Consider the following 24,835-nt stretch of genomic DNA (forward strand, 5'->3'; position numbering starts at 1 on the left):
GGTGGAATGAGATGATCTTTAAGGTGCCCTCCAACTCAAACCATTCTGTGATTAATTTCTGAGTATAGGATGGACAGAAATTTCTCTTCTTGTTCCTCTTGCTCCCCCTACGAGTTTTTTAGAGGTTCTAGGTTATGTTCTAGTTACTGTTACCTGCTCATCTCTCATGGCAACAAATAAGAGAGGAGAAACCTCAATTGCATCTGTGACATTTGGTTCTTGGGACTCTGATACACAAGTGCAGCAAATCTTACTGCACCATGTCAGGTTTCTGTCTGTCATGCTGCATGAACTTTCTCTGCACCAGCATGGGGGACAGGACAGGATATTTATGGGCATCTCAGCCACTGCAGTGTCCAACATGCATATAAGCTCATGCCCTCCTTTATTGATGCTTTTAAGTGAATACACCAGTCTATGAACCATGATGGCTGTAATGAACAGGCAAATTTTTGTTATATAAAACAGTAACATCAGGAATGAAGCTGGGACCTGCATCAGTGCCAGCAGCCTGGAGCAGCATCCATCTGCCATAAACCTCAACATACAGTTTGGCATTACAGCTAAGACAACCTTGAGTTAGGGTGCTGCAGCAGGCTTCCTCCCTTTTCTTATTTTAGTTTGGTGAATTATTTTTTTTTACTGTATTTTATTGCAGCCTTGGAGTGAGACTGTTCATCCAGTTTCATGCAAAGGAAAATTCTTCTTATGAACTTGTTTATTAATTGTTTTCAGAGTGAATTTTCTGCTGGATCAGCCAGATAAACAGACTTGCTGTTGATGGAACAGGTACCAGGCAAGTGGCCATGCATGCAGCTGGGATTAGTGGCAGTGACACAGCACTCATGGTCAGATCAGTTCAGCTGTAATGTAAAACAAATATAGTCCTAGTCAGTTTAACAATGGTGTCTCAGAAAACTTTGGTCCATATAAAGTGGTCCCACTTCCATCCTGACTGTCTTGAATGTTAGCTCTCCTGGCTGCTCATTTCCCAGTCCCTTGTTTCCAGTGCCATGAGCACCTTTGCTTTTCTGGTCCTGCAGTGAGCCAGGGCATTAAATGAGCATGTAAATATTTTTATTTATTGTAATACCCTCCGCTGATACGAGCAATGTCAGACACGTGATAAATCTCCTTTACTGATTAACCAGGACACTCTTCTCTTTTGCAGTGCATGACGAGAGAATGCTCTGAAGTCCATTTGTCCCAGTTCCTAACTGTACAAATAGCCCTTGTCCCGAGTACAGTTTTGTTAAGCATCTGGAAGTATTTTCTTTCTCAGATTCAAAAAATGCCTGCTATAATAAAGGATGATGTTAATCAGGATTTAAAAGAGAAGATTTCTGATTGTGGTTCTTTCTCTAATCTCTCAACATTTCTTCATTATAATTTTTCACTGTCTTGAGGATTTTTATGATTATTTCCTGGTTTTTGCCCATGTTATAATTTCTATTTTTTTTATCTCTTATGTTTCAGTTGCAATCAAGCTCAGAGCTTGGCCAGGACATCCTGAATGACTGCCTTGCAATCCAGACCCTCCAGCCAGCCCTATCACCACATGACACTGCAGATAATTCCATGGGATACTCCACAGGGCCTGTTCATAATATTTACCCAGGTATAGAAAAAGACATATGAAAAGCTACTATATAATTGCTCACTTAAGATTAAGGATGATTTTGCTGAGTAGATGTGCTCTGAAATCCATATCTATCTCATAAGAAGAATAGAATCTGCAAAGTAATATAAAAATGTAGATTTTGAACATATTTTTATATGATTTTTGGAGGGAGGCAGGCCAAATCATATCCATGAAAAGACCTACTGCAATGCAGAGCAATATTTGACTTCTGCTACCAATTTACTGCTCTCATTCTTGTAGACATCAAGAACATGTTAAGCTTCATTTAAAATTACAATATTTTCCCTCTTCCTTATTCATGGATCACATATCAGTTTTCCAGTTGATCTACATTAATGAACTTAAATGCTGTGTTATGAGCTATAAATATGCCAATAAACACATTTATACTATAAATGTAATCCTATTTTATTGTTTCAGTTAAATATCTGAGATTTTCATATTAAAATAACTAACTTTGTCACACCTACCTGAATGTACAGTTGTTGTTCACATTTCAACTAAATTTGAAACAGTTGGTAAGCTATGAGTAATAATACATCTCAAAGCTCAAGACAGCATGGACAGGGTGTTAACATTTTTAATGGAGTATTTTAGTAGTCGTGAAGGCATCTGTTTTTAACTTTCAGACAGAATGCATTACATCTTATATCAGTCCAACTTGAAAGTGAGAACCAGATGTAGGAAGTGAATGAATTGGCTGCATTAATGTTATGTGCAGTGATGAAAATTCCATGATATGAAGTGGCCACTTCAATAAGTAGTTTTATTTTATTGAGAGCCTTGTAAAGCTATCAATTCTATTATATGTTTTTGTCAAGGCTGTTGTGAGTTACACACTGGCTGGTGATGATGCAGGTTTATATGACAAAAATTAGGAAATTTAAAGCTGTGACTGTATTACTTGTACATTGTTAACTTTTAAATGCCTTATTCTGAGTAGGAGGTGAGTGTGGCATCTGTTACTTGAAAGTGTAAAGAAATTTCAGATTTTAGAGATGCGATTTTGGTCAGGAAATTTCTGGGAACATGTTGTTGGTTATAGTTGCTTATTTCATGTTGTATGTTGAGAGGGAGTTGGGTAGTAAGGAATGTTGAGATTTAAGAAAATTGTTTAATGGCATTGCCCAGGGTAATGTGCAAAACTGAGAGATGATAAAGACTCAGCTTTTCCTTTCAAGTCCCTAGACAGAATAGAAGGTGGGATGGGACATTGTGTCATATGAGCCGAGACCAGATTTTTGGAAACTGAGGGCATTCTCACAGATTTCCACAGCAACCTGTTGAGCACTCATTTCTTTTACCAGTCTAGCTTCCAGACTCTGATTAAATGTCAAACTCCAGCAGCTTGGTCAATCCAAATCTAGGCTGACAGTGGCTTGAACAAAATGCTGCTCGTTACAAGCTGAATTAAGCTGCTGCCTCCAGCCAGCCCTTAGCTGGCAGTTGTCTGCAGTCGTGATGTCCCACAGACAGCTTCTGAGACTGTGGCATTACATTTTGTAGTCTCATTCCTGCCTTGTCTTATGTACTTGGTGTTTACAGCACTACTAACTATGGACATTGTTTGATATAATAATTTATTTTGCTCGTTTCTTACTTGGCACTGCTTCCTATTGTGTGGCAATTTTTATAGTATTAATCAACGTATTCTTATCAACATGAATTTCTGTGTAAGTAATAATCTGCTTTCCCTTACTTGTGTTCACAGCTATCTATAACTTGGAAATTTCTTGTAGTTTTATTCACTTGCGTTGTTTCACATCAGTTAACTGAGGGTAGGTATAATGTCAGGTATAGGTGAATACATGTCACTCCATTTTGAAAACCACCCAATCCAGTTGAAATGAGTTGTTTCATTAGCTACTCATCAGGGTTGCTACATAATAATATACTCTGTGAATAAATGAGATAATTCCACCAGGCAGGGAATTATTTAATTGAAATGACAACATGAAAATTATTCATGACCCAAAGAGAGGAAAGTAAAATACAGAAAAGCTTAAGTTTCCCCACTTACAGAAGCTATCCTTCAAAATTCTCTGAAAACAATTTTTTTTGGTATATAACAAAATATAACAAAAAACTTTCAGACTTCTGAAAAATAAGATATGTAAATTTTACTGGATAGTGTTTGAGACAGCATATTATCTGAAATGTGTCTGTGCTACTTTTCAAGTGGAAACAGGAACAGATTTCCATTCTTCCAGTGATGTCAAATCAAACTTTTCTGACTTGAAGGTGACTTTGCTTATCATTGATGCACATTTAAGGCAAAGGTATGAGGTTTCTTTTCCTTTCTGAAGAAGTCTACAGAATAAATGTTTGAAAGCAAACTATTACATAGTAATATGTAATTAGTTAGTACAATGTAATTACATAGTACAATGCCTGCAGTGACAACTGTACAGTTTCAGTACTCTTGAAGTACAGAATCTACAAACACAGCTACATTTAAATGAAATACAACAATAATATTTTTTATTATGTATCTATTACTTAGAGTTAACTCTCCATAAATATTTTTTCTTATCTTGTAGTCTTAATAAAAGAAATCTGAACTTACTAAGGTATAATCTTACTAATACAGTGATATAGCATGACAGATCCTTTGCTTAAAACTAACACAAGATTGTATTTAAAGATCTAAAGCAAGCATATAGATTCTTGTAAGGCTAAATAAAGTGATAGCATCTGGGTTTTTACATAGGCTTCTGGGCTTATTCAGTTCACAGAATGAAGATGTGAGCAATTAATTCATAATAAGAACATATGGATGATAGCTTTTTCTACTGTGTAATCATATGAACTTACTGTTTATAGAGCAATCTAAAATCCGTAAAGCTAAAAGAATCATAAGTAATGCAATAGAAAAAATATTTTTACTGTGCTGTTTGTTTAAAACTTGACCATTTCATGTTTAAGCATAAACCAGAATGTCTAATTCATATATGAATAGTTACTGAATGTCATACTCCGCTCTGCTCAAGAGCAAGCAAATGATATTATTTAAGCTTGGCAAGTGCATGACTTTCTTTGCAAGTTGGAATTTAAAAGCTGCATCTGTAAAGTTACAGAACTTACTTGAATTCTGTTTTTTAAATAATGTCTTATGCTGTATTGTGAAACTTTGACCTAACTACTTTTAGGCCTATGATGTAAGTTGTGCTTTGCTTAAATAATACTTTTCTTTGTGTTTTTTTTTCCCCCACTGTAATAGTACTAAGCTAGGTGCTCTGTGCACATAATAAGAAAACATCTGATCCCTATGGAGTATGTATCTAAGATAATGTTAGGAAAGTAGGTAGGTACAACAGGCAGGTAAAGGATAGAGGACATGTACAGGAAAAATAAAAGAATTTTATTAAAACAATTGTCCCAGTGGATGAGCTCCCTAAGAGATGTCTGAGAAAAAAGGCAGTCTGTTTGGTGAGGCTGACAGCCTTGGAAAGTAGCTACAGCTCATTACCGTAAGAAAAATCAAAAGGAATTAAAAGGAAGAACAGACACGTGAATGGTCCTAGCCATGAAAAACGAAATTGTGTTTGATGCATAGGGAATGGATGCAAAAGAGGCAGTGATGTAGGGTTACCAACAACAAAGAGGATCTCTGCTGTCACCCTTTGGGGTGAATTTAAGTATTGTATAAGTATCTAGAACTCCTGGTGAATGTGCTGTAGTCCCAGATAGGACCATACACCCATTACAAGGAGTTGAATAGTGTTAATATTATTATCTATCTGAGTTTAAGGAGGATAGCTTATTTCCCCTCAGACTTGTTGTTCTATTCACTAGTTTTACTTCTGAGTTTATAATTTCCATTTTGAGACATCTTAGAGGTTCTCCAAAAATCCATGCAATGTTTGGATTCACATTGTAAAGAAGAGAACATTTACTGATGGATTAATGTGTAAGCAACACAGCCTTTTGCACCATTTATAGTTCCTTTCATCATGATGAGGCAAAACTTTAGAAACTGCAATCCACTGAAAGAGAAGAAAATGCCTAAAAGGCCGGAATGTGATCTAAAGATATAATTACAGTACTGTGAAACTAAGTCATTGTATATTCTTACAGAGTTTAATAAGTTTTTCTCATGGTAAAACGCAAGTTACCCTATTTTTGCAAGGAATAATTTAAGTAGTCTCTGTTTTTATTTTGACAGTCAAGGATCTTCCTTTGTGGTGTACTGATACGTTAAATATTCTCTCTGCTTACTCTGTCAGAATGCATATTTGGTTTTTCAGTATTTTCTTCTGTGCTGCATGTAAACATAAAATAAGAAATTTGAAAGTTCATTCCTCTGTTTTTTCCCCTGCATTTGTCTTGATATTCCTGTGAGAGACGGGCATGAAGAAAGTGGCTTTTGGGGGGGTGCATGAGCAAAAGTGGCAAAAACACATTCTCCTGTCTTAGTGGGGAGGTTCTTCCTCAGCTCGATCTTTGTGAGTTACTCTGTTGTCTGAGGTCGTGTCTCATCTCCTGTGGTATCTGCATCCTCTGTACCTCAGTTAAGGTTCTACTGTCAGATGTCTGTTGTCACTTAAGTTGTGATTAGGACGGTCTGGTCCGTATACAAGGTAGCAAACAGTAGAGGCTAGTGCCAAGGTCAGCCTCCAGTCCACCAGTTTTGCATGCAAATGTGGCTCATGAAAACTTCTCATGACCTAAACTTTGGCATTACCTCTGCAGATGTTTTTACTCACAAAGTGGTTTCCTGTGTGTCATCTTACACCATCTGTCATTTCTACCAGCTGAAATGTGTCTGGGACTGCTCATTAGTAAGGCTACAGCATAGGCTCCTGAGCCTTTCCTTAACTCTGCCTTAGCCTGGCGAATAACCAGTGTGTCACAAAGGCAGGCTTGTAAGGACTAATAGAGTCTTTCCAGAAATAGGCTGAGGACTTGGACGATGAGGTGAACTTTTTGCCCTTTCGATCTTATGTAGCAAAATTCAAAATTGTGACCTACAAAATAATTTTCTTGAAGACTGGTGTGTGGTGGGGCTACTCCTAAAGTAGTGTTTCTTCTGCTAGGATTGCAGCATGTATGCAGATATTTTAGCCTAGAAAGATGTTTTACCAGTGACAGCACCCTCTGGGGAACTGGTTTAAATTCTAGGATTTTGTCAAAAAATTTGAATCATTAGCTCCAATATATTCACTAACATAATGTAATTTTTATAGTAGAATTTTATTCTGTAAACGAAGCCTAAACAATACTTTTTTTGCAAGAGACTGGAAGATACGACAGCCAAACAGTGAGAGATCATTTTTATCTTGTAGACAGCATATCTAATTCATTCTCTGGGTTCATAAAATATTCAAGATCATGTATTTGGCTGCCATTCAGCATAAGCTACCTGACACAGATGTCAGTAAAAATAGTTGGGTAACTGGGTTTTCAGATATACAGAGATTTAAATTTTTCTGATTTAAACGACTTCTGAAAACAAGGTTAAAGAATGAGGGATCAGCTACCTAGGACATTTGAACAAAGTCCTGTATTGCTTTTTGTTTAGTCATCTAGAAACTTTCTTTATTATAAAGCGTACAAGAAAACCTTATAGAAAATTATTAAACTGTTAATGATGGTTTAAAATTTTTGTATGTAATACTGAGGAGTCTGGGGCGATAATAGGGATATTACTCTTCAAGAAATTTAGGAGTTTTACAGCGGAGAGGAGAATGTAGAAAGTATTTCACATTTTCAGAAACTGTGCTTTCTGCTTACCAGCTCTAAAAATACATATTTTAGGAAGTATTTGACACCTCTTCTGCAACAGGAATGTATAGAAGACTTGCAGCCTTAGTTAGACAAAAATTCCAAGACTGGGAACACAATTATGTCATGCCTGGGTGTATGAAAGTGTCATTTGGAAGCAGCAAAGAATATTATTTTCATGTGGGTTTTTCTTCTTCCCTTTGAACAGAAAACAGCACTTGAGAAAAAACAGTTAGTTGCTAAGAATTGTCACTGCAGCTTTAGAGGAGCTCTTACCTGTTGGTGTTTGCTCAGTTATCAGTATTATTGCCTGCATGATGAGGGTTATTTCTCTCCTTTTACTTTCAGCAGCCCTGATCTCCAGCACACAGACCAGTCAAAGTGCTACTGCAACTGGGGCAGTGTCCTTGTCCCACCCCAGCAGCCACCACTCCCCAGGACATAATGCACAGGGTAGTCCTCTCCATCCTCCCCCCCAGATACCTCTTCTCTCAGCTGCGGTCTCAGAGAGGTAAGACCAGTCCCAGTTTTTCTAATACTGAACCTGAGGCAGGACTGCCTTCAGAGCTTCCAGGAGGGGTGGAAACTGGTGGCAGCCCCCACCTAACAATTGCTGTGGGTGTGGGTTTATCAAGGAAGGAGAGGTAAAAGGGACAATGTTATTCTAGCCTGGGCAGGGAGGCTTTCCATCCATCTCCATTTCGGAGACTTCCTCCAGTCCCCTCTGGATCGCCACAGGTGGCCCAAGCAAGGAAAGTGATACTGACTGGGACACTGAATCTCAGAGGACCCCAACCATACCTTACAGAATGGAGACCTCATGTTTCTGTTTACCTGTGGGAGGAAAGTCATATTTTGTCAATATTCTCTCAATATAAGTATTCCTTCAGGAATTTGGCTTTTTTTTTTTAATTGGTATTTTATTAAGACAAATAGCTAATGAACAAATTTTTATTTCACTACTCTAAGAGTTTGATTTATAGCCAGGATTTATTTTATTCTAGTTATGTATATTTTATTATATGCTGCTCAGGTATTGCTGTTTCCATGATTTTAGATATTGCAGTGGTATAAAAGCAGATTGCTTGGAAGTGTTTTGATTTCATGTTTAGACATCCCCTAAATTATTTTCAGCAATCTTGCCAATTATCTAGGTAGTGTATGGCATTACGGATGTGGAAATCTGTAGTTCATTGAACCACAAGTCTAGCAGATCACAAGATTGAAGAGGCCTAAGCAAATAAGTTTTCAGTGGAAAAGTCAGGAAAATAACACCATCACACATTAATACTGAGTTCTTACTATATGTTTATGGATACTTAAACATTATTTTGTAAATATCCTTATTTTTCAGTTCTCTAAATGATAAATTGCTGTATTTCATTACTGTATTTCAAAGTCTTTAATTTCCTTGAGTGACAGAAATGCCAGTAATTTGAAGAGTACAGTCTCTAATTATAAACCTGAAAAGAACATTCACTAGATTTCAGTTACCAGTAAATGAGCATAAGTTTTTTGGATGAAAGCAGTACTCACTCTGCCCTGTGTCAGGAAGGTAGAAGAACATGATGGCTCAGGGAATTGACAGCAGGTGAAAGTACTTTTCTCTTTCAGACTTCACATGAATTCAGCCAGTTTGAGAGTGGCTGGAAGTTGTTGAGCTTTTTCTACATCAGTCAGACATAAAACTTGCTGCCTCGTGATCACTGGAGTTCAGCTACTAGTTCAGTCCTTCTTCTCCACTCCTGGCCACATGGTCCTGGTCTTATTCCCTTGCCCTGGCTCTTAACCTCTGTGCAGACCCTCTGAGGCTGCCCATGCTCTGTTTCCTGACACAGAGGCTTTGCTTTCCCAGTATAGTTTCCTCTCCAGTGCATGACCTGTCCAACATCTGTACCCAAAAACTGCTAGAGCACAAGGTGACAGGCAGGGACAGATCAGTGTTTTACTATTACAGGTATAAATGTCATTATGAAAGACAGTGATCTCGTCATTAGCCCATTTCCGAGGTTCTACTGGTGTAGAACCGTAGCAGACACATTTAGAATGTGACTTCATTGATTCAATTCATTGAATGCATTACAGACCTCAAGATAATGCAGTACTCTACAGAACAATTAAAAGCTAGCACGATACACTCCTGTCTCATGTGCTAACTGTATACAGTTTCTCTAAAAATGCTAACTCCCATATGTGAAGTTACTTTGGATTAAGAAAAAAGGTGCCAATGTCTTCATTGAGGTAGTGTGACAATTGGCAATTTAAATTGATAAAAGAAAAAAGTATTACAGCAGTGTTAGTTTGGTTTTAGAATATATAGTACAAATTAAGGGCAGTGCTTAAAAGAAATACAAATTCAGAAGCTGCATCTGGAATCTAATACAGTAGACTCTCCTAGGGGCCCTGCGAGTAGGTTGTCATTTACACTGCTTCATGAGTGTAACAACAGCTGTGAAAATGTGAACTGAACAAACCTTCCATATAGAAAGTGCCGGAGATAGTGTCTTTGAAAGGTGTAAATCAGTCTGTTTATCCCCATTTCTTTGTTGAGAGGACTGCAGGATTTAGGGGGGCAAGTAAGGGATTTGTTCCCCCGCATGCTACTTGGAGTTGGACTAGATGACCTTTGAAGGTCCCTTCCAACCCAAACTATTCTTCTGTGCTTCCAGCTTCAAACTATTCCACTGTGTGGTTCCTGACACTGTGGCATGCCTGGGGTCATTCCAGAGCTAGGACTGGCTGACCAGCACTTGCCCTGGCAGAAGGCTGTATTTGTTGGACTGAAGCCAACCCAAACTGGCCTGGTGCTTTGATGACCCTGGGGGTCAGTCATGTGCCACTTTTTGGACAGAAGCGGAAGGAGATACACACTTTCCCTACCTCCCTGGGTACCATGGGATAGAGAAATAATTGGAGGGTTTCATTTGTGTCTTTCTCTCCTAGGTGGGAGTGTGGACTTGATTAAGCCTTATTAATGTGAGAAAGTGAATGAAATATGGGACACATCTTACACTGCATTCATTCTGTGTACGAAACTCTGTGTACACAGAATGCAAGTCAAAGAGTTTGGATCCAAGAAGTAACTTCATTTATCAAATTAAGAAGAAGAGAACATGTACTTGACTTCCTTTTCATTCATTTTTGTAATATAAGAAGACATAAGCATACAAGAAAGCTGAAATCTCATTAAAACTCAAATAAAAAATTATGGGTTTATATGGCATAGTTAACATGTGCATCTCAGTGACCCAAAGTTGATGGTGCTAAATGCTTGAAATTATTATTTTTACATTATTTTTCTATTATTTATTGAATTGTCCAATATACGCATCTTTCTTTTGAGCAAGAAGTAACCTGTTTACTGATGTGAGACCAGAACAAAATTTTTCAGGGACTTGGTGTTCCATATTATTTTTACCAGGGCTAGCAGTGTGTCCCTAAAGTGTGATGCATCCTGGCTTCACAGGAATTTCTAGAGACTGTGTAAGGCTGAAAAGGAGATCTTAGGGCTGAACTGTTCAGTTTAGCAGCACTGTAATGCTATAATAAGTTCTGCAACTAGCTCCAAGCCAGACTTCCAGAAGCAAAAGCCTCTGAGTAGTTCTAACCAAGGAGCTGAGGCATCCAACCTTCAGATATTAAAAAGTCCTTTGTATGTGGCATACAAGGGGCTGCTTCAAAGAAAGTGTTTGGGTAAGGACCTTAACAATATGGTTTTGAAATAGGTACAGTAGCTTCTTTCCAGGCATGGGACACCTCAGAGGATTGTCTGCTAAGACAAGCAAATTTTTTTTGTTAGTGAGCAAATGGCACATATAAGTGACTAATGCTAAAGAGTAGAGATATCATTGGGCCAGATCCAGTAAAAAAAAATGATGTAGTAAAATCTTTTTTTTTTTCGGGTACCCACAATGAGTACTGGTCATTAAAAAATCACTTTTGTATGTGTTGTTTTAACTAATCTCATCAAAAGAGGTAAGCTTTGGTAACTTTGTCATCTGTCTTGCTTACTACTAAATCTAGTCATTCCTCAGGAGGACACCTTTTCCCAGCTACTATTGGAAAGGAAGAGGCTTCTTAATGGCTCCAGAAATATTCCTGCTCTGATTTCGTACCCATCAAGCACGGGGAAGGGCAACTTTCTGCAAATATGGCTGGTTCCTGAGTGCATCGACTCCTAGGCTTGGCCACAGTTCTTGGTAGTAATTTCCAAGTGGTTACAAGCTGGTCCTGATTGTCTCAGGAACAGAATTAAATTTGCAGTTCCCCCAGTAACATACTGAACTGAGACAAATACAAGTTTTTCTTTTGTTAAGCAGAAGGAAAGAAAAGGTAGATAACTATGGACATGCATATGAGTAAGCCTGGGATTCATGAAATGATATATAGATCATTATAGAGACCACTAATGTCTATTAAAATGGAGCCCTGTCTGACTATACAATATAGTTCATTATTATTGGGAGGGATTTTTTGAATGTTAAATCAAGTGTGAAATCTCTTAAACTGTGCTTTTCCCTTTGAGTTTTGAAAAGGATTTTTTCCCTGTTGGTGGGTGCTGGTTAAAACCATTTTTCAGATATTAATTTTCACAAATTAATTTTGAAAACACAGAGGATTATATACCATGATTTTTAAAATAATTAGTAGTATTAAAGACTGTCTGTGCATTGCTTTTCATTTCTAGCAGCAGCTAACAGTCTTTCTCTGTGAGTGCTATACAAGAGACTAACTACAGTCATTACCAGGTAGTTGCAGCGCTTTTTAAGTCTCTGATCTTATTATCACAATATCACTACTGATTTCTCTTTTTTAAAAAGTTATTCTCTAGTATGGTGATGAAACACATGCATGCTTTGTTCCCTTCCTCCTTAGTATGTCTTTAAGTCTACTCTGCATCAGTTATCTGGAACAATTGAATACTTGACACATCAAAGACTCGAATTCAGTAGTGACATCTTTATCTCCTCCATCTGTATAGCATATCTGAAGATGTGTTTATGAAGTTAATATCACCTCAGCACCAAGACCATTCAAACGCCATCTAATATGCATAAAAATGTGATTCCCAAAGAAAACTGAGTAGGTAGAAAATCATCCACAGTTCATCTTGATGCTTGGTACACTCCAGATACAGATTATGGACTACAAGTAAATAGCTTTCAAATGAAGTTGAAATGAAGCAGATAATGTGTGTGGCAGATGCAGATTCTGAGCTGCAGCGTAAAAGATCTCAGGTGACTTGGATTTAAATGCAGTTATAACCTATACAATGATCCTGTCCAGAGGTGGTTTGTAGTGCCACTACTGCAGTTGCACCTTCTCTTGTATTCAGGATGTAATAAAAGCTTCTTTACATTTCTTCAGGAAAATCATACTTTTTTTGCTAGCTTAAAGTCATATTGTGTGTTGAGGTTTAGTCTCAGGACAGCAAGGACCAGATCCACATTTTAGGATACTGGTAGACTGTGTTAACTGCAAGCTCTAATCCCTTCTAGCAGCAGCTACTGAGCTCACAGGAAAGGATAGATGGATACTCTCTCAGCAGACTTGCAGCTTGCTTTTAGCAATGGAGAGGCTGATCTGTGACAGGAATACTGCATCAGTTTCTACTCACCCTCTTGCAGAAATATCCTGGCTCTTTTTTGTTGGCCTTTCCATCTCTCCTCTCATGGATGAGAAAGTGGCCCAGAGCCATTCCTGAGGCCAGGTTGAGCTTTCATTAACTAATCAGATCCCATTGGTCTAGTGGGTGGTTTTCTGTCCACAAAAATGATCATAGCACCTATCTGTAGTGTACTTTGAGGTATGCAGTTTTAAGGAAATGTAGAAGAAAAGCCCATGAAAAAAGTAAAGTCTGTAAAACTCTTGTTTAAAACCTTCAAAAGTAGTGTGTATCCTTGTAGTGCCAGTAGTGACAGAGCTGTGCAAAACATACCACTGAATCTATGTGGCAGCTCCACCACCAGGTTTATTTTCAAGAGTTCTTCTGGTCTGTGAGGCTTTCAAGTTTATACTTTGAATCCAGATCAACATTTTGATCTGGTTAGACTCTGGAAGCAATTTAACACTTGTCTCTATTTACATTATATTGCCTTCAGATTGTCCTTCAGGAAGGACAGCTACTTATAGATAGATAAAATTGATTGATATAAAGCCTTAAAATGAACAGCTGGCAATACCTAAGAAATTAGGTCCCCCATGAGGCATCTCCTCCCATTAAGACTTAGACACAGAAGGAGTGGATTAAAAGGAGTTTCCCATAATAAGGGTCAATTTAGCATGTTAATTTCACAGTTGTCAAATCTAATGATATGTCATGATATAAAAATATATCATCTCTTATTTGGGCTGCACACTCTTAAATCAAGTCTGTATCTATGCAAGTAGCTAAATGATAGTGAACTAAATAAAGTAGAAACAATCTTTAGCTCTTATGTATTGGAGATTTTACAGTTTTGTGGTTTTGAACTCATAGGTTTGTTGCTCCAGCTCCTTCTCCTCATCACATCAGCCACCAGAGAATGTCTGTTCCACATCCCATGTTGCAGAGACAAACTCCACAACCTCCCCAGCTTCAACAGCCTGCAGGATTGCCTCTAAAGACATACCAGCCAGCAGAAAGCCCTTTTTTTCAACCAAATACCCTCCACATCCAGGGTAAGAAGGAAGAATCTTCATCACTGACGTTAGTTGTTTGTCACTGTTGCAGGGCTTCAAATTAGGTGCTTCAGAGACTGGCACTGATATTTTTAAGGCACCTTTGCTTTTGAAAGACTCTGGGAAGTAACCTTCAGGACTCTGCCTTCAGAGTTCCTTAAAATTCTTACCTTGGGTAATTGTTATTCATCTTAGTAAAGGGTTACAGCTTTCTCTTCAGACTGATTTTCAGAGCTGGCTGAATAATGGAAAAAAATTAAAAAATCATACAAAGTATTCATTAAAAAAAAAGTTGCCATTTATTTAAAAAAATTGTTAGCTGATACGAGTTAGTGACACTAGTGTATCTATACAGATAGCTCACTAGTAATAGTTATCTTTGAATTACAAAAAATCAGATTTCAATGAACGGAAACAGCTTTTCACATTTGGAAATCAGTCTGTTAGTACAATATGTGACTCATATCTCTCTCTTACTCTCTTTTCCTTTTGTTCCTAGCAGCCGGATGGTACCAGATGATTACTTGGTATTGTGTAGTTCGCCTGGTGAACATGTGAAAATATACTGCAGAGGAACACTATTTTGAAGTATTTCAGGCCAAAGACAGGTGTCATTTTTACATACCGTAGCAGTAATGGCTACTCACTCATGATGTATATTTCTTAATGGCAGTTGTAATTATTTTCTTGAGAAAATACTCTTTCTTTGTTGTGCCAGACAGAGAGATGACTGAGGAGGGAATGGATATCCATTAGAAACTTCCTACCTTATGGAAATTATAACTGTGGCAGTCATTCATTACGTATCTGCAAGGAAATCTTTGTCCACATTAGTTCAATGGGAGAAGGACTCTATCCCAAACTTATATGGACCACAGTTTCAGGTGTGAATTTGAGATGGGCTCTCCACCTGGACTTTTCAGATATTCAACACCTGTCAGGCCAAAGCTCTTTGTATGATAAAGAACAAGAGCTTCTTGCTTTTAGACGCAATTCTTGCAGCATACAGCTATTTTATCATATTTAAAAATACTTCACTTTCCTAAGGAAATAATGCCATCATGTCAGAAGAAAAACTCTTTGCTCTGTATCTTGACATCATGGATCTTGGCTGTAGTGTAGCTGATTCAAAGAAACGCAATTGATATAACCCTGGGCATGTGTGTGTTTTAAACAGCTTAATAAGAGACCAACTTATACAATCCAGAGTTGCAGTCCTGAGAAGAAATGTTCAGCTGCTGGAACTTTATTAGCCAAACTGTTTGCCTTTTTTTTTATTTTTCCAGTGCTGCATGAAAACACAGAAAACTGATACTACAGGTAGTTCTCTAGCAGATAATTTTGAATGATGGGCTAGATATGATCAGGGTCTAGGGCCTGAATTGCATGTGGTTTCATGTTATCCTACATTGAGCTGTATTGGAGATTATCTTGGGTATGGCACTGTGTGAATAAAGGAAAGAGCTCCTGACACCAAGTTAGGAGATTTTGCTTTCATGTTGGGCTCCAGTTCTAAGACCTCTACCCTTCCACTTGATGCACTGTAGATGCAGACAAAAACATTTAGAATAGTGCTAAATAACTGAGGGGAGAGAACTACATATGCTTTTATTCTTGTTTATAGCTCTCTGTCTTATAAGATGGGTAATTGACACTGAATTATGAAAAGAACATGTATCTAGGAAAGTTGCATTACTTTTCTGTGCTCTCTTTCCATAATAAAAATTTTTGGGGGAATTTTCTAGCCAATATAAGTGCTTTGTGCACTTCCTGGTGCTTTCCGCTGTTTAGAGTTCAATGTACTGCTGGGTCAAATCTTTGCTGGACAATATTTTTTACTTAAGCAGGAAATGACCAAATAGAGAGAATGTGACTCAACAATAGTCCAACGCCAAGGTCAGTATTTTTTCTGCCAGATTTGACCTTTCAGTAGTCAAAGTTACTGGCAGATTGTTCTACACTGATAACAGGATGCTGTGAGAGGCATAAATAGAGAATGAGCACAGAGTAATGTGAAAGGACACTTCAGCATGTGTCTTGAAGGATCTTGCCAGCTAGTTCAGACCACTCACGTATAAATTGAAATGGTTGTTTCTGGTAACTAGTCTGACTCAACAATAAACTTGCATGTTGTGTCATTGCTGGTTGAGAAAAAAAGTTTATTTTGAAAACATTTAAAGAAGGCAAAACCTGTCAATAGCTTCATGTAGCTAATGTAGCTTCAAAATTAAGTTTTGGATGGCTATTGTTTTTTCTTTAATTTTCTGTTATTTTACTACAGTTGATTCTTAAATATCAAGACTGAATATTTAAGGATTGATGGCTTGTAAATTCCCAACAGTCTGACTCAGTTTTGCTGTAGTTAAACTTTAAAAGAAAAAAAAAAAAGGATTGAAACCATCATCTCACTGCTAGGGCAACTCTTGCAAAAGACAATGAAATCCGTGAGTGTTCAGCCTCTCTGGGAGTGAGCACAGAGTCTCACACAAAGAGTCTTCATATTTTGCCTGCTGTGGAAGAGGAATCATGCTTCTAGTTTTTATTTTTCTTTGAGCTTCTCTCCTCTCTCTCCTCTCTCCTCTCTCCTTTCTCCTCTCTTCTCTTTTTTCTTTTATATAAAAAATGCATTAAAAAGTGTTTTCTTTTCCCCCCTTTTCCTTCTTTTTCCCCTGATGTTGATGGGTTTAGGGAATGTTTTATTGCTATTTCATCTTATTGATCTTTCTATGGCAGAAGGAAATTCATCTGGAATGACTTGGTAATATGGATATTGATTAAATAGACTGGCTAGAGGATACAGCTGTACACAAGAGCTTTTTCTGATGACAGTAATGTCGTAGGAAATTCCTTAAAATGCTTTCAGAGTTAGGGGGTTGTTTTTCTGATAGTGGCTTTTAGGTATGACTTACCTCAACATATTCTTTATCAAGAGAATAGCACACCAGCCTTTAGGCAGTAAGTTGTTTGCTAATAAAAATCTTCAGAGAGTCTGTTGTTCCTGGGCCTATTTTTGGACTGTCAAGGCCTACAACTTCTATGTAACACCTTGATGGTGTTACCATCTGTGTTTTTCCTTTATGCAGAGAAAGAGAGTGGTGAAAACAAGGAGACACAGCACTGGGAGAGAGGAGCTTGATTCACAGTTTTTCTTAAAAGAAAAGAATACAGATATTCTAGTACTGATTTGTAGTTTTACTTCTGACATTTACTCTTAAGACCATAGTATAGAAAACAGAAATAAATGCATCCCAATGATCTTCTACATATAAAAGCCTTCTTTCAGACTGAACAAGATCTCCAAAGCTTAGACAGCAGTTCTTTAGGCAGGAGAAAAGACCTTGCTTCCATGAGAAAATCTTTTGACCAATCTACTGCAGCGTATCTGTCTGTGCCTCCTTAGACTGCATATGTGTCCCTCTCCTACAAAGAAGAGTGATTTTTGTTATATAAATACATACTTTGGCATGGACTTCAGTGTGAATTTGCTCAGTGCTTATATGCCTCTCTGAAATATCACTTCAGGAACAAAAACCTTTTAGAAAAAAAACCCTAGTGGGGATTTTTCTGCCATGTGACACAGTGGTCTTGGTTCTCTTCCCTGGGGACTTATTGCTGCCGATGAGTGCATTAGGCTCTCACCCTGTACATGCAAAAAGCAGGCCCCATCATCATCTAGCAGCCCTTCAGAGTCTCTGCGTATGTCCCCGCTGTCAGCCGGTTGTCTTGGCATCAGTGGCAGACTCTCAAGTGTTACTCAGACTTTTCTTGGGTAATCTTCCTTTATTTTGAATTAAGCATTTTCTTAGATTTTTCAGGCAGATGCCCACTGTGATCTCTGGAGAGAACCAGTTCAGACAGCAGGATTGCAGAGTACAGGGAGAAATTTCCTGAAAAATTTCAACTTCTAGACAGTCAGTGCCTCTCACAAGTCATGCTTGGAATCAGGATATCAGAAGATGAAGCAGATTGTGTTTGAAATTGGTAGCAAATGGAGGAAGTTTTAGGGAGCTTCATATCAACACTACTTTATTTGTGTAAAATTATTGAAGACCTGGTGTTATGGCAGTTGAGGTTTTTATCATTCTCTCAGCCGCAGTTCCAAATACTATCCTTTGGATCTCTGTCCAGGTCTTTTACTGATGGCCTTTTTCTCCTTGTTCTAGGTTTTTATGGGCAGCTTCAGACTTTCTGCCCTCCACATCATGCTGATGCTCAGAAGAATGTACAACATGGTGTTTCTTGCAATATGGTTCCTCCTTTTGAAGACTGCTTAGCTCCCACATCAGCGGGCCAGGCAGAGCTTGGCCTTTTCCATCGAACTTTTTCAGGTCATTCTGGTATCACAGGTAAATGACAGCTGGTGACTTTGTGGATGACTGTGTACAGTTTGTGAACGTTGAGCTGCTTGAGCTATGTGAGTGTATGTGCCTGGGATGTCTCATGACAGACTTGACTCTTTGACTCAAAAAGAGGAGATGGTTTTCAGACCTTTGTGGAGTGGTTGGCATGGGGAGGCAGGCAGTCACCATAGGTGACAGCAACAATTGGCTTGTGTGTAAACTGTACTCTGTTGAGGGCTTCTCAAGGTTCTAACCTGTGGGGGTCAAACACTCTCTAGCTTGTGTATTTGCTTTGAAATGCAGTCCATTGAGCCCTGTGTGATATTTGTGCAGCCACTCCACTTCACTGCATGTATTGTGGCAGGGACCTGAGATGATTCAAACCACTGATTTTGTTTTGTGTATGTTTGGGTTTTATCAGTCTTGAATTTAATTTTTTCACATTTCCATGACAAGAACTGCCTGGGTGTGTGCTTTCTGTGTGCACTTAACTTAGTCTCTGCCCAGATGAAAAACACCTCAGGGGCTTGTATGCTGCTCTGCAAAAGGAGAAAGTTCCCTCTGTGCAAGGATCAGTACAAGACAGTGAGCCTGATCTTAGGGCCTAAGCACAACTAAGCACCAAGTCTTTTACTGTTCTTCCACACAGGATGAATTCACTTAACATTTATTGTTCTTTGAAATCCCTTTTACATCCTCGGTCCTTCAGTAGTGCATTAGAAAGCCAATGCACCTGTAATTTCAAAGAGGCATCTCACAGTATGTAAACCTGTTATCCAAAAGATGGCAGTTTTTATGCAAACTGTTACTCTCATGTTTACTACCATTGCTTGTAGAAGGTAGTAATTTCTGTGCCAGGGTCTGCTTTACAGCAGTTTGTTCTACAATATTTTATTGTCTTTTATCATGAGTTCAGTATGATGAAATTTGTTAAGTAAGCATGAAGTTTATTTTTAAAATTATCACAATTTTAACACCCATTATATGGAGAAGTGTTAGTTGTCATGAAATCTGCTGTACATCAGACTCGATTCTGACAGAACTGAAAATTCCTCCCTTGGTAAGCAGTAAGCTATGTAATTAATTTCAAACCTATGTTGGCTTGCTTGTTTTGTTTGTGTATTTGATTTAAAACCATTTCCAGATCTATGTATAACTATTAGGACATATTCCATGATATAGCTATCCTAGTTAATTAACTGGTTTTTGGGTTTTTTCCCTAGTGTATGACTTTCCAGCAGGGTCCATAGGTATCTTTGGTGATTCAGCTTGCAGCATGCCAGAGGACAGCAGTTTCCTACAAGTAAATGCAGTGGATCGTCATTCTAGCCAGCTTTCTTCCGTGTACACTGAAGGCTAAAGTAACATAAATCTAGTTACAAGAACTTCATTCCACTTCAACTTGCCCTTCTTGTATTTCTCCACAAAATGTTTCTCTCCATGAAACTGCCACGTATGTATGGGGATATGACTGGATATACATACATAATGGAGAGGAAAAAAGCAATCACTGAGCATTCTTCATTTAATCAAGCTCCAACTGAGAAGGGGAATGTTTGGAGAAAGCAAGCTTTGCCAAAACCTTAGCAATTGTTTCTTTTCTTCTCATCTATGGCACAGCAACTCTATTTCTTTATTATTTCTTCCTTGCAATTTCTCAAAGGGAATTCAGAGACCAAATAAGAAAACTGCTTGTTAGCTGCAATCCTTTCAAGCTGAATGGGTGCACTCACTGAAGAACAAAGCTTTAGAAAATACGTTTTTCAAAAGAGGAAAAGAAGTAAAACTAGAGCATACTACAAACCATTTCAAAGGCATTCAGCTTTTTGCACAACCTGTTTGCATGTGATGCTTCCGAAGTTAAACACACACCAGTATCCAGAAGGGAGAGAAATTAGACATATAAGTTTGCACTCCCCATTGGACGTGGTGATGTGGCTTCTTTTTGGAGTCAAAGATCATTGGTACTGGATTTCTTACGGACCTCGAGTTATGTGTCTCTTCCTTCCCTCTGTATTTTAAGCCATACAATATGGCTATTGCTGTTTTTCCAATATTCATTCCAACCCAATGCTTTAAGCATGAATAAGAAGGGTTAAACACATGAGAATTTACATAGACTTTGTCTCTATTTAGCACAGATGCCAGATAAGAATAAGTACATTTTAACTTTCTGTTGCTTTTTAATTATATTGTAGAGCTTTATTGCTGTACGTGCTATAGTATTCTGTAGGGAGGTTTAAAATACTGCGTAGGAAAGATTCTTCCTTAAATTCTGCAGTTTTTTTTAAAAAACAATTTGTATTGATTCAATTAAATTTTTATTGCCCTAATATTTTCTATAACACATTTTCAGAAAGAGCTACTCTTAAGTGTGCTGTGTTCCCTGTGCTTACTTAGAGGTAAAGCTGAACTGGTTTGGTGGTTTTGATTTTTCTACTCAGTGTCAGGCTCTAGTCCTTGAATTTAGTCCAGGATGAAAGCAAATGTGGTCGCCCTTCATGAAAGGTACCAAGATTATGAGTTAAATCCAGTATTTTGCAGTGAAGACATGCCATCACTGTGATCCTGTATACCTTGGAAACAACTCTTACATTATGCAGAACTGAGTTTTTAGGTGATTAATTCCTGTTCATCTATTCTGTAGACTTCTTAACTGTGTAGTGTGCATCTTAACGTTCTCATGACCTGATGTAGTAAGGACAGAAATTCAGTTTGTTCTTACAGGCTAGACCGCAACTATGCTTCTGAAATCACTCTTCTGGAAAGATGAACATTAAAAAAATGTTTATACAAACTCTTTTTTTTCTGCAAAAATTTTTTGAGTTTTTCAGTGCATTTGGCTCAGATTCATAATTTGCTATTATGTTGAATAGGTGAATTTATGTCCAGACGTTTATAAACGCTGGCAATCTTTTGAGGTTTTTATTCATTAAATATATTCTTATGTGCAGGCGTATGTGCTTAAATGTTTAATGGAGAGATTTTCGTCCAATTAATGTGTAGAATATATGGATAAACCGTGCACATAAATGAAGTACAATAAGAAGTAGTGTGACTAAAATACAGATAACTCTGTGCTAAGTTCTTCCCCCTTTTATTCTGCTTCTCACATCACAGGTGAAGGTGTCCCCCTGCTCCAGCTCGCAGTAATAGGTCCACATGTTATAATATGTGGTTTGCATTCGGTTAAATGACATCAGGCATCCCTTACAGCTATACATACACAGTCCTTTTGCATTAGCGTATGATCTGGCCCAGTGCATTGACCACAAGTTTCACTTTTTAATTAAGCTTTAATTTTGTGCTATCTTAAAGCCCATTGTGCATTCACTGCACAAGCATAAGTTGATTCAGCAGGAATAATTAGTCACAATGAACACTTCAATTTCAAATGTGTGGGACTGTGTTTTGTTCCACCAAAGGCAGCAAGAGCAGAATCAGGCTCAGTGTGGACGTATGTGTGTACATACATGTGTACATACATGCTTTGTACATACAAATCCTTCAAGGTTCTTTTAACCACGTGGTTGTTCAGAATTTGTCCATTGCTGTGCACAAAACTGAAATATTGTTGCTGTCGTCAGATCTGTAATACCCTGACTTTTAAACCTTTTGAAATATTTTTCTAGTATCTGAATGTACAAGCTGTTCAGTAGAGTGGGGGATTTTACATTTTGAAACTTCCTGACCAAAGGAAAAGCAGGGGTACAGAATTCAAAAAGGGCATTCATAATTTGGGGCTTCATCAGTTACATTTAAAAAAGGAAACTTCTGCAAGTTGTTAATTCATTATTTCACACATATATAATATATATATATTCACAGCTTTCCATGAGCCTTAATCCTAAAAAGAAGGAATTAGACTATAGTTACATCAAGCACACGAGAGTGGGCTACCAGTCTGTAAAAAGGTATGCCTATGTTTACTTCTCTTTCAGAGACAGAGAGGATTCGTCACAATTGTTTCATTATTCTCTTTGAAACCAGACTGACTTCAGGGTATCAACTTAATCACTGATTTTATCTCAAGTATTTTAGATATTTAATTAGGGAATTGTGTTTGTCACATGTTACAATGAAAAAGGTGCTTGGGAAAATACATAAAGTAATGCCAGTTACTGAGTTATCTTCAAATACTTGTGCCTTAGTGATTTTTATGTTGTTATTCTACTTGCTGGATTGTTAACTTTCTAAAGGGATTCGTATCTAGAAGATGAAGTTATTTTAGACTATGGACATGAAACAATATTAGCATGAAATTATTTACAATCATTCTTTTATACAATTCACTTGTTTTCAGACTCAATGATCTATTTATATCTGCATTAGAAATGGATCTACACTGGAGTTTAAAATACAGTTTGAAAGTGCATATGTACATGTGGGAGTGTATGAGTGTATGTGTTTATTTGGATCTCCCTTTCTGTGTATATATACACACAAGCATATAAGCATTATGGTTTAATAATACCAGGTGCTGAAGTATTGCAGTGCTAAAACCATCTGTCAATCTGTCACATTGTATTTTGTTTTCAGCTTTCTTTGAAGAGGTGTGAATGAGTATAAAAATTATATTTTAACTGTTTATTCCCTGTTTTCCTTGTGTAATTTTATAGCAGACTTTTTTAAACAGCACTTTTTTGTTCTTTGTATGGAATTTTGTTGTTAGTTTGTTTTGTTGGTTTGGGTTTTTCTAATATATATTTTCTAGAAGCAGGTAAAGCAAATGAAAATTACCATTTAAAATTAGCTGAGGGGGCTTATATTTAAGAAAAAAATTCCTTTTATTCTGTACAGAAAGCAGCATCTTGTGTAATATTTTTTACACAAAGCACTTTGGTAAGGAGAGAAAGTGGGATTATGTTTTTCCTAAACCTTACAGAGTAATCTACATATTTATACACACTTACATATACACATATGATCTTAATTTGCCATACTGTATATCTGGCTGATAGTTGCTCTAAAGAATACCTGTTGCATGTCATGAAAAAAAAATCAAAAGAATTAGTTACACTTTTTGCTCTACTAGTATGTATAATTTTATGATTTTTTTACAGTTACTTTTCATACAATCATAAGTTATTTTTGTCCTGTTTGATAAAGTTCTGTTTTATGTAAAAAGTAAAGTGAAATGTGTATGTGGATGGTACAAAATAAAACCTGAAAACTGTAACTCCGTTATATTACCTGTAGAATATCTTGTTGAGAGATACCTTTAAAGAAGACTGCTCCAGCCATTGTCCTTCACCATAAAACTACTAGTGTTTGCATAGTTCGTATAATTAGAAACAGAAATGGGGGAAAAAAACCCTCAGAGATTTCTTCTAAAAAACTCTTGGGTTAGATTTTTAAGTCTGGATTTAATTATTGTTATAGTGAGGCTAGAGATAGAGATACAGATAAATGAATGCCTCAGTGGGTGTTTACACCCTGGGTGGAGACACAAATAAAAGAAGAAAATTTAATTACATTTTTGTGTTGTGATCATTTTTGATTTTTAATTGGTTTCTTTGTTCGTGTGGTTCAACAGTAAAAAATATAAAGTCATTTTGCTTTTTTGTCTGATTATTGTTTCTAACATACTCAAACAATTACACTATTTCAGAGTATTTAATGTATGAAAAAGAACATTTTTTTAAACTCTGCATTAGACAAAATACAAACAAAAGATAGAGACAGAAGTTGATACATGTTTATGTCCATATTGTCCAAAACACATCCTAAGAATCCAACATGCTTAGGAAATAAGATGTTACCTTCTACCATATGCATAAATTGGACTAGGAATCTAAGGAAAAAAACCAAATTAATAAATTAACTAAGCTCAGAGGAATGCTGTGTTAGCATTGCAAACAGACCTTTGAAAATAATGGTCCTAGCTGATTTTACCGTGAAATTAGCATGGCTGGCTCTGGGTCAACCATGAGCAGATAAAAACTGTTAAGGCCACAATCACTGACAGGTGTACATGTGAGCTTTGTAGAGCTTTACTAAAAATAAACTTTGCCCGGTGTGATCTTATTTGCACTGCATCTTAGTTGCTGTAGGAAACTTGCCCCATGGTTTAGCAAATATTGTTAGTGAATCCTGCAAGCAACCATAAAGAACTGAGAGTTGCTGAATTGAAGTGTTTCAGAATTCAGTTTTTCTTTTTTGATGGAGAGAGAGAGCCCTTCAAATGAGAAGTCTACAAGTTCCCTATGCAATGGAGAGTAACATGGTTCAAAATACTTCAAAGCGATGTGCTTTTTTTGTGTGCCTGAGGTACAGCACTTTTTCATGATGTCCAGCAAACTATCCTATAGCAAAACAGTGAAATGTAGTAAAAAAGTTATGTGACAGGTGTATTCCCCTGAAGAACATAATTTCTGCATGAAGGTTGTCTGAATTTTTCCTTGATAAAGTGTTTGTGTTTGGGGTTTCCTATTTTAGGGGAAAAAAAATTTTGAAACATAAGAAAGTC

General features: G+C 37.3%; 1 protein-coding gene across 4 annotated transcripts in view; it reads left to right on the forward strand.

Moving 5' to 3' along the window:
- GLIS3 (GLIS family zinc finger 3) overlaps window positions 1-23,842 on the forward strand; it is a 154,836-nt gene extending 130,994 nt beyond the window's left edge. For 2 of the 4 annotated variants that reach the window (XM_027752216.2, XM_027752212.2), the window contains exons 6-10: window positions 1,477-1,618; window positions 7,715-7,877; window positions 13,845-14,026; window positions 18,190-18,372; window positions 19,590-23,842. In XM_027752216.2, the coding sequence (XP_027608017.2) occupies window positions 1,477-1,618; window positions 7,715-7,877; window positions 13,845-14,026; window positions 18,190-18,372; window positions 19,590-19,726 (807 nt within the window). In that variant the 3' untranslated portion in view covers window positions 19,727-23,842. Of the gene's footprint in view, window positions 1-1,476; window positions 1,619-7,714; window positions 7,878-13,844; window positions 14,027-14,525; window positions 16,624-18,189; window positions 18,373-19,589 lie in introns of those variants that run through there. The other 2 variants (XM_027752213.2, XM_027752215.2) reach the window with 2 other exon arrangements.
- Window positions 23,843-24,835: the final 993 nt, after the last annotated feature.

The sequence above is a fragment of the Pipra filicauda genome, unplaced genomic scaffold (genome assembly GCF_003945595.2).
Source record: "Pipra filicauda isolate LSUMZ 115617 unplaced genomic scaffold, ASM394559v2 scaffold35_size7292922_pilon, whole genome shotgun sequence".
NCBI lineage: Eukaryota > Metazoa > Chordata > Aves > Passeriformes > Pipridae > Pipra > Pipra filicauda.